Source organism: Coenobita brevimanus, chromosome 94, assembly GCF_032717465.1.
Source record: "Coenobita brevimanus isolate Jiangsu-jjx chromosome 94, ASM3271746v2, whole genome shotgun sequence".
Classification (NCBI taxonomy): Eukaryota; Metazoa; Arthropoda; class Malacostraca; order Decapoda; family Coenobitidae; genus Coenobita; species Coenobita brevimanus.
Window position 1 is genome coordinate 3284587 of NC_137047.1, and position 16426 is coordinate 3301012.

The 16426-nt window shown below is 45.0% G+C and overlaps 1 protein-coding gene across 1 annotated transcript in view; it reads right to left on the minus strand.

Annotated features, from left to right (window-relative positions):
* Positions 1–16426, minus strand: part of LOC145412977 (uncharacterized) — a 71616-nt gene that overhangs the window by 14837 nt on the left and 40353 nt on the right. Inside the window, exons 5-6 of the mRNA XM_080282800.1 lie at positions 13118–13274; positions 11167–11308 (exon numbers count right to left, since the gene is read on the minus strand). Of these exons, the coding sequence (XP_080138926.1) occupies positions 11167–11308; positions 13118–13274 (299 nt within the window). The remainder of the gene's footprint in view (positions 1–11166; positions 11309–13117; positions 13275–16426) is intronic.

The following is a 16426-nucleotide window of genomic DNA, read 5'->3' on the forward strand; positions in this document are numbered from 1 at the left end:
AATAAATTGATAAGGGAGAGGTGTTAGTGACCCACCTATGAGATAAGGAGAATAAGGGTACTAGGGCTGTAAGCTATATATAAACTCTACTAGGATTACGTTGTGTATAAGACTGCTTGTATATGTCTTTCATTTATGCAACTACTGAACACTTCACATGCAGATTAATGTGCATATTAAAGTGGGGGAATATAAGAGAAACAAAACTATCAGAGATGACATTTAACCTTATTGGAGACTTACTTATCCTGTAAACTGGATAGGATCCTTTATAATACGACCTTTGGCCTCCGCTCTGACTGTCTGTTTAGCGCCCTCCCGCCCGACCTCTCGTTAGCGTCGCCTCCACTCTCGTTGCTCGTAAATATCTAGGTCGTTGAATACATAACAGGAGGATGATTTGGCCGTGATTGAAGTTGTCAGAGAAGCAGGCTTTTGTGTTGCTCGCGTAAAACTTAATGAGCGCGATTTTGGCCTTGTGTTGCAATTGTGTTTTCTCCAGAAAGTTTGTATCAACTTCTTGTGAATAACATGTGCCGCCGAACAGGTAGAAAAATTTATTACCCTGCCTCAGGACGAATAATTTGCCAATCTTCTCCACCAGTATCAGTTTTCGGACACATTCAGTTGGATGTGTTTCTCACACTGATTTAATACATTACTAATGTAGCTCAGATTTTCTGAAAGGTCTGACATTTCTTAACAATTTTTCTGTAGCTACTCACATATAAAGCACATACGTACACCAACACCCCCCCCTTCTTTCAAGTAAGTATATATATATATATATATCTTTGAAATGTCAAATTTCATTGGTTAGCAAATATATCTATTACACGTTCATTCTCTCTTTCTCTTAATCTATCTTCACATCTCTTTCTCTCACTCCCTGTCTTCACGCCTCAGCACTATCACCTGCCTCCCTTTCTTAGGCATGAGGGTAGCCGCAGACACGATATCCCAGTGTTGCCGGGCATGTTGGCATCTCCGGGTATCTCTCCGGTATCGCCAGGTACGGTGGAGCGGGTCGTATTGGTATCGGGACGCCGGGCACACAAGACGTTGGTTATCTGGGACATTAAGGCGACACGCTGCCCGCTCCTCAGGGTTCCCGATTATAACTTTGGATGTTGGGTATTTTTATGGCGGACGAGGGGCGGAGGCCTGGACGTTGTTCCGCTCTGGGCTTGGTTGTCTTCGAAAGGATTATGACTGGGGCGTTGCTATAACCTTCCACCGTGACCTTATACCCCGGCCGTAACGCTTTCGATAACAGGTGGACAAAGGGAGCAGCGGAGGCGTTTAACTCCCATCAACTTTACAAATATGTCGATTTCTTCTCCGTGTGCCCGGTGGATGTTATGACTCGCGTCCCTAAAATAGTCAAATTAGCAGCAGCATCACGCCCTCTAAACACATCCACTTTTTGCTAGCTAAGGACGGGGCTATCAACGCCCTCCCGCCTTCCGTGAAAACCAGTCAACTCCGCCGCGCCGTCCCTTTTACATGATAACTTCGTGTCAGGCTGCGAGGCGCTATCTTGGGGACACCAGTTGGGGCCTCCGATATCTTGGCCATTAAAGTAATTGGACACGAACTACCGGGCTGTCGGGAGCGTCGGGGCGTGAAGGTATGGTGGGGACGAACGCCTGTTTGTTTATACCACCTGTCACGGCCTATGCAACTTACGTACCAAGCTTGCACTCGGGTACCAGACACCTTACTCTGTCAAACCTCATTCCATGCTTAGTTGATTCTTATTTTACCTATGGTCATCAGCTTTATAAACTTTCATTCACTCTCCTTCTATCTCAAATCCATACTATCTTTACATTTGGGTTTCTCCCTCAAACTGTGATATCTCTTTGCATGATCACTCATCACACAATGTTTAATTTCTCAAAAGGTAGAATCTGACAACCATTTCTCGAATTATCATTTCTCATTTAAGATATTTGTTTCAAGGCACTTAAATCTACATTTAGTTTCCGGAACAATGCCTCACTAAACTCCAAACTTCCAACTCTTCTTATTTGTAGTTATCGCCTGTGGATTCGCCTGCCCCAACTTTCTCTCCGATCATGACGACCCCGTAACTGGAGACACCGACAAACTACCTCCCTTCCCCCCGCGCTCTCACCTCTCACCGAGGACATCAAAACATCCTGGTTCCAACACGCCACTCCCGCGCCCCGTCTCTCAACACACCTCTCACCAGCCTCTCCACTCTCCTCTCACCTTCACACACACACACACACACACACACACACACACACACACACACACGTAGTAACGCTTGCATATACCTGCACATACGTCCAACACGCACACACATACTCTCATCCACACCAACGCACTTTTATTTGGTACGAATCTACCTCAGGATATATTAATGAAGATACTGATCAACACCGAGATGCAGTTGGTGATCGATTATACACAGACACAAGCACAATGTTTATTATACGATCAGACATATTTACATACCCAGTAAACAAATATATAATCTAAGTCTCAGACGTTGATTTCTCTCTCTCTCTCTCTCACACACACACACACACACACACACACACACACACACACACACACACACACACACACACACACAAGAGAAGCACATAAAAATATACTGACAACCCCAGTCACACACGCAACAGCTAAGAAACGCACGCACAAACATCATACACCAGACTCGCACACTGACAAAAGGCACTGGCACGAATACCCCATTACACACACACACACACACACACACACACACACACACACACACACACACACCACAAACATAAGCACCTACTGCCACCGTGTACATACCTCGGGAATTGCCTAATATATTGTTCTTATCAAGAGTGCGTAAAGCCAAAGATTCCAGAACGTTTATGAGGCGAGTAACACCGTCTCTCTTGCCCAGGTCCCCGAATTTAAACCTTATGCATGCCACCCCTAACGCTCAGTTTAGGAAAAATCGCACACTACATTTCGGAACCCGGACAGCTGAACATTGTAATGCCAAATTCGGCAACACTTCGAGTTTTGTGTAAAGGACTGTTGGGTTGGAAGATGTCATTCTCGGGTCTGATGTAAGATTATTGCTGCATATTTCTGATACTCTTAATGGAGGAGGAGACAGCGTCGATTCACGGTGCGACACGGGGAATGGAGGTATAGAGAGGCATTCAGACTTCATGTGAGAGAAGGAGAGGAAAATAAGGAGCTCTGAACTGCTGAAAAGATGGGTGACAGTGCGAAGCTTGGTAAACACGAGAATAAACGAGAGGGAAGGGCATGAAGAATACAAGACCGAGAGATAAAAAGGTGGAGAGGGATAAAGTAAGGTAGGAGGCAGACTTGTGAGGAAGACAGGAGTAAGGAGGGATGGGGAGGGGAGGGGTGGAGTGGTGGGGAGGGAAGAGTTGGAGAGAGAGGGGAAGGGGAGGGGAGGGGATGGTGGGGTTCATGTAGCGGGGTCGACGGGCGGTAAGTGGAGACTCATGTTTCCTCACAACGACACTTGTCTCGATGACCGCCTTATCCTACCGCCGTCCCGTGCTAGCTCCTGCCACCCTCACCTGCCACCTGCCGCTGCCTTATCCCTGCCACCTAAACCTGTCCCCACTTGCCGCCGTATGCTCGTTCCTGCCAACCTAACCTGCCATCTGCCGCAGTTTGATGCTCTTTCCCGCCACCTTCTTCTGTCAGCTCCTGCAACCATCTTGGGTTTAGGAGAGCCTCGCCCGGCATCTCCTTAGACTGTCTGCCATGACACTTCATTTTCCAAGCGAAGTTCATAAAAAATGAGTATGTTGACACCGCGCACACTTAGGGATATAATAAACAACGTTATTCGTTGTAATGCAATACCAAAAAGTACGCAAAGCTAATCTTCATCCTCATCTAGGTCACAATACATTTTAAAAAGATTACATTTAGTACGGAAAGTACAACACGGTGTAAACTGAGATACATCTACGAATCTGCATATGCCCTCTGAACATCGTTTGCAATTAAAGAAGCCACTATCCTGTTGATACTGATGTAAAGAGCGAAACATCAGATATTATACAGTCACCTAAGTTCCACCAGCGACCACCTGCATCTAGAGTTGTCCCTCACCTGAGAGTCGGAGATCATCTTACCCTCGAGAGAAGAGTGGCCAGACAACACCGCTTCTGAGTGAGGGCGTGCGAGGGCAGAGGGACGAGGGGAGAAGGTCGAGGAGGAGATGTGAGTGGGGAGGAGGGGCCGAGGGAGAGGACTGAGAGAAGCGACGGGAGGGGAGAAGACCAAAGGGATAAGATGGAAGAGGAGAGGAGACAGTGGACCAAGGAAAAAAAAGAAACAGTGAGCTGAAGCAAAACCTACAAGGAATAACCAAAGAGGGTGGGCCAGGAGGAGACGGCCGAGGCAGAGTGAAGGGGAGTCAACAGTATAACAACTAATTTAGCAAATTACTCGCCACATACCAATCTTGTGGGCAGAAACCAGAAACGCACAGTGAAACATAATAGTTAATTGTACAGAATTAGGCCTACATGATCATAGTAAGAAAAAAAAAAAAGCACTCACGTTAGAGACGATGCTTTCATCCCGGTCTGCTCCCAAATTGCATGTTTTGGTACTTTAGTACATTATTATTATTATTATTTTTTTTTTGGCGGCAAGATGTCGTTATTTATAAGATACTCAAGACATACCTGAAGTGGTTCTTGACGCCGCCTACGAAGATGGGGGAGGTTATGTATTCACCTGTGTATGTCTGTTTGTGTACAAGATATAGCAAGTGTATGTTATCAGATTTCAATTAAATTTGGTGGATAGGCGGGTAGTGGGTCAGGGAAGAGGTTATTAGAGTTTGATGTGGAACCGGATCCAGATGCAGGAAATGATAAATTTTGTTGGCGTTCGCGGAGGTATGCGCTCTCTGATATTATGTAACAGGGAAGACTAAGACCGTAGGACTAATTCGCTCTGTGGGATAGTGAAAGTATTCGTCTGGTAGGAAAGAGGCATTACAGCAGCAAGTCACAAGTTTTACTGGCGCTGACGGAGGTATGTGCTCTCTGAGTGCTTTCTACTTATTGACGTGACTTAATTTTGGATATTATCATTGCAGTGTAATGCATAAGAGTGACATTTATATTCTAGTCTTCTTGGTACAGTTTAAGTTTCACTCTACTGACATCAAGAGGTGTTGCTACTACCCAGAGATACTTATAGTCTAGTCTTAACCGAGCACTTTTAATATCAAGGAATTTGTTGTTGTTACCTAACACCTAAGGTAACAGAGTGACAAATGCAGAGAATAATTTCATAATACTTTTGTCGTTGATATGAGGAAGCCATACGGTCATTCGCATTTTACTTTTCGTAAAGGGACGAATGTGAGGTCAGAGTCAACTTTAGTGAGGAAAGATGAACCAAGCAGGAAAGACGTGGAGGGGGAGGGAAGAGGCAGGACAGATACAAGGTGTGAAAGGAAAGAATCAAGGGAAACAGAAGAGGGATGATCGAAGGGAGAAGGTACCGGGAAGAGGATGCAGACAAGACCGAAGATTAAGGACGAGGGAAAAAAAAAACAAGGTATGAAGACAGACGGTAGAGAGTCAAGGAGGTACAAAGAGGGAAGGGGAAAGGAGGAAAAGGGCGAGGAAAATCATAGAGAGAAGGTCGGGGAGGAAGAACGTTTGAAGGATGAGTGTAAAGGTGAAAGAACCAAGGATGAGCTCCAAGATGAAAGGGTCTATAGGAGAGAAGACAGGACCAAGAAGAGAGGGAAGAAGGGATCCAAGGAGAGACAGTCGAGGAAGGAGGCTGGGGAAGAAGGTAAGGGAAGAGGACTTAGGGGAGAGGAAAAGGGAGAATGGGTTGTGGGAAGAGAGTCAGAGGGAGTGGAAAGTGAACCAACGCCGGCAGGTTGCAAGGGAAATGAGTGAGTAGGTAAAGACGTGAGGGTGGAGAAGGAAGGGTCAAGGCGAGTGGGCCGACTGAGGGGAACTCGACTCCACCGCCGTGCTGAAAGAAAGGTTCAAAGGCGCCCGGCAAAGATCTGGGGATACGCGGTTTATGGACACGCTGCAGCCTCACCCTTACACTCTAAGCACAGATCACATTTGCCCTCCACACACTTCCCTCTGCTTCCTCCTCCTACCCTCACCTTGACACTCTAAATACATATCACACTTGACCACGACGCACTTCTTATCCTCACCCTTGACCACCACATACTTGACGCTGCTTTCCCTCATACTCTCACATCCCCCCGCCTGTCTCTCCTGTAAGCCCCAGACTGCTTAATGCTGATCCACAGACTTGTTGTAAGTAATATTTACAAACAAGTTTACCATCAACTGTGTCTCCTAACTAAGACTCATGAAGATAATTTCGATATATATTTTTTTTTACGACTGTGATTCACACACAAATAATTCATATTCTGACAACCAAAATTCACACATACACACACACAAAAAAAAAATTTGTAGGAATAACAAGAAGCCAGTGTAGAATATTCCTATATGTCTTATTCTTCTTGAAGAAATAAGTAAAATGTATTTTCGAGTGGGAAATTATTGTAATTTACTGTGCATCTCGCAACCCCAGACCTCCGCTTTCCGAATTACTTCCCTCACTACTCCTCAGCTTTCATTACACATACATCAAAGTTTTCTTCGTCTATGTATTGCGTTGATGTGGCTTACCCTCGTTCCCTATACCTATTTCATATTCCACTCAACTCATAACTGTACGTGTCTTCTACACTCCTTGACATCCGTTTCATTGCTGCTTGTTCTTCTTCTCTGTCTTTCTCGCTTCATGGTTTGTACGATTTTGTCCATCCAGGATACTTAACCTACTTCATGTTATGGCTATCTTCTGAACACACACACACACACACACACACACACACACACAGGTCCTCTCCCTGCGCTATCACCCATATCACTCACTCTCCCTATCACCCGCCTTCCCTCCTTGCTATCCTTTTATCCTCTATTTTCGTATCGTGTTTCTCTGACATTCATCTCCTCCATCCACTCCCTCAGACCACACGTACGCCTCTCCCTTCACCAACACCCACCTCACCCACCCATCTTATCGTCCGCGTCTTCCCTCTTCGTCTATCCTCTGTTTTCGTATCATCTTTCCCTGACATTTGCCTTCTCCATTCTCGTCACTTACCTCTTCCCGACACCCACATCTCTGCACACTTCTTTGCCACCCATCTTCTTCATCTACCTTCTTTATTTTCTTTCTTCGCATCGTCTTTTCCTTGATATTTATAAGCATCCATCACTGTCGACCAAACACACACACACACACACACACACACACACACACACACACACACACACACACACACACAGCATATCGTCTCAGTACTTACCTTGTCACATATCTACCCCCCTACGCTTTATTTCTCACCTTTCCTCTTACCTCCTCTTTTATTTTCTCACATCGTATCATACCTTGTTATATCCATCATCACTAACCTCTCCCAACTACATACACACGCAGCCTCCTGTTTCTTTTTTTTCTTTTTTTTTTCTTTTAACTTGTCTCCCTCACCTAACTATTGCCTAGCTTTCTTCTTGCCTCTCCCTCTATTCTCTCTCTTCCCATCATATTTTACTGACATTCACTTTATCCATCACCTCCCATCACACACACACATCCTCTTATTTCTTTATTAGTCGTTTCAGCCACCCATCTTTCCTTTCTCCTCTCCCTTTACCCTCAGTCTTGGTATCATGTCTTATTGAAATTCAGCTTCTTTCACCATTCCCTGCCATACACACATCCTATCACAATTTTGTCATCCATATCCATCATCCACCTTAGGAGTATTGCACACCGTCCCGTCCTTCTCCCTCCTTCCTCTCTTTTCGCATCATAATATACTGACATTCCCCTTTTCCAACTCTCCCATCCATACACATACTCCCTCACTTTCATATTACTTATTTTCCTCACACACCTGTAATTCCTCTCTCTGTATAAAAATCACGCTCTATACGCATTCACCTTCATTCACCTCTGCCGACCCCACACACACATTCTTTCTCTTTCAGATCATCAATTTCATTCACTCTTGTTACTTCCCATCATCCATACTCCTCCATCTCCTGTTTTCGTATCTTAATTTCACTTTGTCTATCTCAGTTCATTCACCTTTCCCGACCACACACACACAAATACACACCCAAACACACCCCCACACATATCCTCTCACTTCCCTACATCACCCATCTCTCCCTCTCTCCTTCCCTCTTCCCTCTTGTCCATCCTTCCCATCCTCTTCTCTCATGAACTCCCTCGGCCACCAGGTTAGAATAAACAAACGCATGATGGCCGCCGCTACCTCCCACGGCGTCTAGACTTGTCCACTCTATTCCCAACGATTCTTACGTCATCTTTCCCCCTTTCCCTCTGGCTTTCCTATCTCCATTTCTCTTTCATTTCATCGTAATCTATCTCGTACTCTAACAGCATCTTAGTTTGTCCACTCCATGATTACTAAGTTATCTTTTTGCTTTTCCTCTCTATTCTAATACTTGATCTCCTACTCCCCATCTTTCTATCATCTTATCGTTATCTGCCTCGTACTTCTCCGGCGTCTTGTTTTGTTGATAATACTCCGCGAATCTTAAGTCATATTTCTCCTTTTCCCCATCTTATAATACAGGTTCTTCTTTCTCGCCTTTTTCTTCCATCTCATCACCATCCACTATTATGCCCCTCCAGCATCTCGGCTTGTCTTTTACACTACATGATTCTTACGTCATTTTTCTCCTTTTCCTTCATCATCAGTTCTCTAATACTCGTTATCCTATCACCGCAACTAAATTCCTTGTCTCCCTTTTCCGGCTTATTTCATATTCATCTCCCGACTGTGCGTCTAATGGTCTTCTTTTTTTCTTGCCATCTGCTTTATCGCTTGCACTTCCTCTTCCCTGTCCGTCTGTCATAAAATTTCTCATAATCTTTTCATTTCTTTCATCTTGTCGATCTAACTCCCCTAACCTACAGCACGTCCTGTAGATATCCCGACCACAAACACATGTCGTCTCATCATCTTATTCACCTTCCTTAATCTTCTTTTGCTAAAGTGTGCATTATTAACATCTTCAGCTTCTCATCTTCCTGCGTGTTCCCCAACTCCACCCTCCATCCTGTTCCTTGTCACTTTTCCATTAACCCTTTATCTCAAGTCTCTTTCTACTTCCCTTCTTCTACCAATAATGCCATCCTAAGTATCTTTTCCTTCACTAGCTTCCACCTTTTCATCAGTCTTCCCACGCACCCTCTACAATGCATATCCACTTCGCCGTAACATTATTCTAGAACATCCTGCTGGCGGAGGAACTCGGTCCATTAAACAGCCATCAGAATCAGCAAAAACGCATCCTGACAACGCGTCTCAAAAAGCTAAACCATGTCCAGTCCATGCAGCTGACATCCCGACACATTTACCCTTTTATTTCCTTGTTAGGAGGGAGGGACAGCACGAACAGAAGGACACATGGACAGCTGATGTAAAAGAGTAGACAGAAGTTAAATGTTTGGTGTAAAGAAAAAAACACAAACACGTACAGAGGACGTATTATGAGGAAAGAGAAGACAGATATGAAAGAGGACTGGGCTCATAAATGGATGTAAATTCGTAGCACTAAAGATAAAGACAAGGGGATCATTAAGTGGATGTAAAGAAGAAATGAGAAGAAAGAACGCAGAGTGAGATGGAACAGAATCGTAAATGGATATACACGAGGAAACAAGGGGGAAATGGTAAACAGAAACAAAAGGAAGAAAACAAAGGCAGTGAGAATGTACTACGGCGAAAGTGAAGGGTAGGTGGAATGAGATCGTAAATGGATGTCGTAACACGGTCGTGGAGATCAAGTGAATGGGATCATAAATGGATATAAGAAAGGAGACAGAAGTTAAATGGTAAATGGAAAGACAAGCAGGAATATTTACAAAGAAACGAGACTACTGCAAGAGAAGACTGTAGGGAACCGCAAATGGCTGTCACAATACTCCACTGAATCTCAAGTGACTTTGCCGTCACTGGAGGCCGCTCGTATACGAAAGGAGACAGGTTTTGAATGATGAATGGAAGGCAAGATAGAAACATGTAAACAGGACGAAACTATGAAAATAAAACAAACAGCGACGGGAGACGGAATGAAATCGTTAATGGCGATCATAACACAGTATTCAAATTTGAGTGACTATCGTTGCCGCTACCGCATTCCCCTCGCATCCCACTCTTATCGCGTGTGACGGAGAACCTGGTGGTTTCACTGAGACCAAGTTGGCGTGTGAGGGTGTTGCCATCATCAGCCATCTCCCCGGCTCCGCTGATACCGCCAGATAACATCGATAGCTTAAAAGGTTTCTCGTGATAACTGAGTACTGATGAGTCCCTGCTACCTTGTTATTGTGGCAGCTGTGTGTGTGTGTGTGTGTGTGTGTGTGTGTGTGTGTGTGTGTGTGTGTGTGTGTGTGTGTGTGTGTGTGTGTGTGTGTGTGTGTGTCTGTGTGCTGTAAATGAAATGAGGAAACTCTAGACACACACTGGATCATGCCCCTTTATCAAAAATGCGTAGACCATACTATCAGTAAACGCACAGGATTCCATTATGGTGATACTGATGATATGCCGGTGTTCTCAGTCTTATCTTTTTTTCACGATTAAAGAACAGAGAAAAGAAGAAAGCGCTAATATGGAATGTTCGGCAGTTTGTGAACGGTATATTATTAAGCCTGCGATGCTGTCTTGCTATTTATTTTTCTTTCGTCTGTATAAAAAAAAATGCATTTAGATTAGGAGAGCGATCTAGTAGTCAAGGGATCAAAGGAAACTGTATCTAATTGTTCATGTTCGAAATTCTCTCCTACCGCCAATAAAATCGATTAAAGACAACAGGACAACAGTATATTTAGAAAAAACGTCGTCGTAAGTACCTGGTTCGAAGAAGTCAGTGCACGAACTCTGAAAAGCAGTTAGGCAGATGATGATGAAAGACTCGGTTAATGAAGAAAAGTGGCAGAAGAAGCATGGTTAACCTTCAAATTCCTTAGTGAAATGACGGAGCAAAATCACGCAAAACAGAACCACAAAACAACGATACAGGTAACTCGGGCAGCGTCACCCTTTACCTTTCGTCTTCTCACCGTCGTTATGGTCGTCGTCCTTGTCGTCGTCGTCATCATCGTCGTCGTCGGTCTTGTTCCTTGGCTCCCACGTCATTTTGTTCTCCTTCTTCAGCCGCCGGCGAGCGTTGGCGAACCACGTCGACACCTGCGGCAGAAGAGATATGAAATCAGGGATGAGTTGCAGGATAAAAGAGAATCCAACTCTTCACAAAAAAATATGCAGTTAATAAATAAATAAATACATATATTGTATATGCATACAGATATACATACATGCAGATACCGGTATATCTATATATCTATATATATATATATAAAGAGAGAGAGAGAGAGAGAGAGAGAGAGAGGGGAGGGGGGAGGAGGATTAACATTGTCACGTTACGCTGTTTTCGTTTGGCATCAGACGAAAGGTGCTGATCATATCACGAGAATTAGCGTTTTGCCAGGGGTGCTATGGCTAAAGAAAGAGTGGGTGGGCGTACCTATATTTAAAGAGGCTATAAGTAAATGATTCGGCCGCATACCAGAACGAAAATTCAGGTTGCTGGGCGAAATCAGATGGTCCTGCCTCTCCTCGCTGGTGGCAGAAAGGCTCCGGCTGTCGCAATAAACAGCAACCTCAAGGAATCACGCTTATCCCCCTTGAATAAACACAGCGAATTCTACCCCGGGAGATTACATCGAGTCTTCTGTGTGGGCTAAGCCAGGGAGGTAATAAAGTGGGGGTTGTCAGCGCCGAGGAACAGAACCAACTAATTTATTGAGAATCCCCTGCGCAGTTTTGAGATTCCCCTGCGCGGTTTCACTGGTCCATGACAGAATCCCTCCACGGCCCGGACATCTTGTTATCTCGGCTCTTACCCCGCGATGTAAAGGGAAGTGACCGAAATAGGGGAGGTCTATGGCTTGTGAGAGTAGGGGAAACAAAAATCGTAACAAGGCGGGGAGGTAAACAGTGACCACGGGAAAGCTTGGAATGCTATCGGGGCCGGAAACTTGTGAGAATTTCAGGTATAGGTGTGTGTGTGTGTGAAAAGAGAGTCTGCGGTGGGGACAGATTACGAGATAAGCCAACCACACACACACACACACACACACACACACACACACACACACACACACACACAAGAACCAGTGGGATTAGCGTGCAACTGGCTGGCCTTGTTGTGTACGATGGTGAGACGGAGCAAGAATAAAAATGAAAAGATTTAGGTCTCATCACACTGAAGTCCGGATGGAACATAATACTCTCATGCAAATTTTTCACTCGTGTAGGCTGGGGTAAAAGATGGAAGAAGAACACCCCATTTCAGAAGATCATGTTCTTGCCATTCCTCCTCTCACTGTCGCCTGTATACATTATGTTCGTCACTGAAAAACGAAATACTTACGATGCGATCAATGAAAATGCAACCTCTAGAATCTAACACTCTGAAACGGGGTTGTCTTCTTTTAACTTTTACCCGACGTAGGCGATCGGATAATTCGTTTCTGAAAATGACCTATTCCAACCTCAGCGTAAAGAGGCCTTGAGTCCTTCGGTCCAATAATTCACTTTTCACTTAGTTCTTGCGACCACCTGATGATTTTTATTTAGCTTTGGGGACATAGCAAGAATAATATAGATGTTCCAGGGCTAAAAAAAATTAGTCGCCGAGGAAGAGGGGTTAGGAAATCTCTGAAGCCAACGAGAATACGACATAATGAGATAAAGATACCTCAAGTCAGTGATAATGAGATATAATGCCAGGAAGATGAAAAGAGATAAACAGTAAGAGTATGAGAGATAGGATATGTTGTAAGACAGACAGAAAGAGACAGACACACACAGGCAGAGAGAGATAGGCAGACAGAAAGGCAAGCATACAGACAAAGCAATAAGTGACAGAGAAAGAGTGACAGAGGTGTGTTTGCAGCTCTGCGCAAATCAATTAACTCTTTTATCGTACAGTACCTGGGTGAGTGTCATCTTGGTAATGATGGCCAGCATGATCTTCTCGCCCTTGGTGGGGTACGGGTTCTTCTTGTGCTCGTTCAGCCACGCCTTCAGGGTCGCCGTCGTCTCCCTGGTGGCGTTCTTCCGGCGGGCGGCGTCGAAGGCCATCCCGTACCTGCAGACGGAAGAGGAGGGGACATGAGCACACGTGAGGAGCACCGAGGAGCAATGAGGGAGAAGAAATGGATACAGTAACTGAGATGAGGGGGGAAACTGAAGACATAGAAGGAGTAAGAGGGAGAGAAAAAAAAGTTAAAGGAAAAAAAGGTTGGGGAAAAGAGGATTCGAAGCAGCAACTGGAGAAGAAAAACTGATGTAACAGCTTCTTGGGAATCTTTTAGAGAACACTGACACGTTTAGTATACCATCTTTAATAATTTACTTCCGGATGATGTTTTCTATGAAGTTTGGGAGAAACCCTTCCTAGTGAAGGTGAAGAACCTGTGTCGCCCGTACAGTAGAATGAGCCCTTTTAATTTATTCTTACCAGCCTTTATGCAGCTTAAGAGACACTCCTGGCAGTAATGGGGTTAGAAACAGTCTCCATGAAAAAAGTCTCGTAAATACAAGGATATAAATGGACATAATTTTTTGGACTTCTGCCCGAGAGCTCTGTAACCCCTTCACTCCATGAGTTCCTTCCTCAGTTTGATAAAAACAACAGTCGTCATCATAATAAAGGGGTTACTGAAGACAGATTAATATTCCTTCAGTCACTGAGGCCCTTTGCGAATTGAAAGAAATAGTTCAGAGACAGTCAGAGTGAAATAAAGTTATCGTATCACAAAGGTTAAATGTCAAACTAAAGGAGCAGGTAAGAGCAAACAAAGATGAATGACAAGAGTTCCATACAAACTTTTTCTCAGTTGGGTTGTCGTATTCTGTACATTTCAGTGCAAGATGTCAAGATGTCTTATTCTCTCTCTCTCTCTCTCTCTCTCTCTCATTAAGAATCAACAGAAATTTTTCAATTTTTTGCCTTACTGTTCCTTGTCAGTTTTATTGTTCATATATATATATATATATATATATATATACACCTGTATATACACACTAGATAAATAAATAGATAGATTAAAAGGAGCTCTCCTCCCTCATTGCTCCATCTCTCTTCTCTTTTACATTTTGTAATCTTTTCCTATTGTTCTTCTTCATTCTTCCCCCTCTACCTCATCTCCTGTCCTACACTCTTCACTGTTGTCTTCCACCCTCACCAGTTCATCTCCTCCACCTCCTCCTCCTATTCTACCTTCTTTTGTTCTGTCCTCCTCTTCTTATTCCATATCCCTCCTATTCTATCTTACCCTCTTACTTGTTGTTCACTTTCTACATTTCCCATCCTCTCCTGTCCTGCACTCTGTTGTCCTCCTCCTGTTTATTCCTCGTACCCCATTATACCCATCACTGCGTTGTTACTTCTCTTCCTCTATTTCCTCCTATTCTGACCTATCCTTCACTCTGTTGTCCCAGCATCACTTCCTCCATTTTCCTCCCATCTCACCCTGCCACATCCTATTCTACCTTATCCTCTTCAGTTTTCTTCCTCTTCCTCAATCTTCTTATCTCCTCGTCTCCGCACTTCTGTCCTCGTCCTCCTCCTTTCCCCCATCTTCGCCAGCTCCCCCACCAGAGTGACTGGCTGGTGTCGACATTAGTGGCCTTGTGACCCTCTCAGCTTAGGGGGGATTTCGGTGGGGCCACAGACAAAGCCCCTTAATGATACTCACGAACTGCCTAATTGACAACCTACCCCCATCCCCCTACGCCCCATCACCCCTGCCTCCCCCTTACCTCATCCCCCTCACCCACCTCATCCCCCTGCTTCCTCTCACCTCATTCCCTCTTGTATTACTCCTCTTCTTACTTCATCCAACTTCTCATGCTCTTCCCTCTTCTGCCTCCTCTCATCTCATCCCCCATGTTTCCTTTCATCTCACCCCCTCTACCATCCCCTACCTCATTACCCCCCTGATTCCCCGTCACTCATTCCCCTGCCTCACTTACAGCATGCCTCATCTCCCCATGCCTTCCTTTGCGCCAGAGTCTCTTACTTCCTCTCCATGTCGCCTTCCTTACTCTAGTTCACCACATACGTAGACAGACTGGAGCTTCAGAACACTTTAACTGACACACACATAAATATACACAGAACTTAAAACACACACACACACACACACACACACACACACACACACACACACACACACACACACACAGTCAATATGTACATGCACACCCACCAGCATACACTACAGCAGTCGACCGACACCCACAAGCACACAAACATTCTCTCTCTCTCTCTCACACACACACACACACACACACACACACACACACACACACACACACACACACACACACACACACACACACACACATACACACTTGCGATACACATCCACAAACACATCCACGCACAAAGACACCCCCAGCAAAAACACAGACACTTCCAATCACACCCACACCCACACACAACTACGCCAAACACCGCCTGCCTGCCCGCCATGCCAACAAAACAGGTGCCAACGATCGAACAAGCAAAGTTTGCGCTCTCTACGCTAACACCCTTTCCCATCGGCCGATTTTCCCGATCAACAACTCGACTGGCGATTGGTTGGAAATATGAGTCTGCGGACCAATGGGGATGCAGCGCGTGTTTGGTATTCATTGGTCGATCCGGAGGGACAAAGCGCGTTAATTACTCATGATTGGCTAGTTAATCCGACACACAGTTCCGGGCAACACAGACTGGGTGGGGGTTGGGAGGGGGACACGAGAGTTGGGGGATGGGGTGAGGGAAGGGTTGGTAGGGGAGGGGATGAGGGGAAGGGGTGAGGGAGAGAGCAGGGGATAGGGTGGGGATATGAGTGGGAGTGGGAGGGAGAGAAAGGCGGATGAAAGATTGAAAATAAGGGAGATCAGAGGAATGGGGGAGAAAAGGAAGTGAGAAAAGAGTAGGAGAAAATGGGTCGGGAATGGAGGAGAGAATAATGAGGCAAGAGAGGAATAAAGCGGAAGGGAGAAAGAGATGACAGTGGAAATACAAAGACGCATGAAGGAGTGACAGATAAGGTAGTGGAAGAAAAGGGGATGAGGGAAAAAGGAAGGAAAGGGAAGTGGAGAGAAGTGTGGGGAGAGGGGAAAGAGGGGAGGGGAGGAGGGCAGGATTGGGCTGGGCGGTGCAGGTGAAAGGTATTTTAGGATTAAATTAAATGTTAGTGTTTACAGTTAATGCGTGCTTTTTATTTTTTATATTTTTTTGCGGGC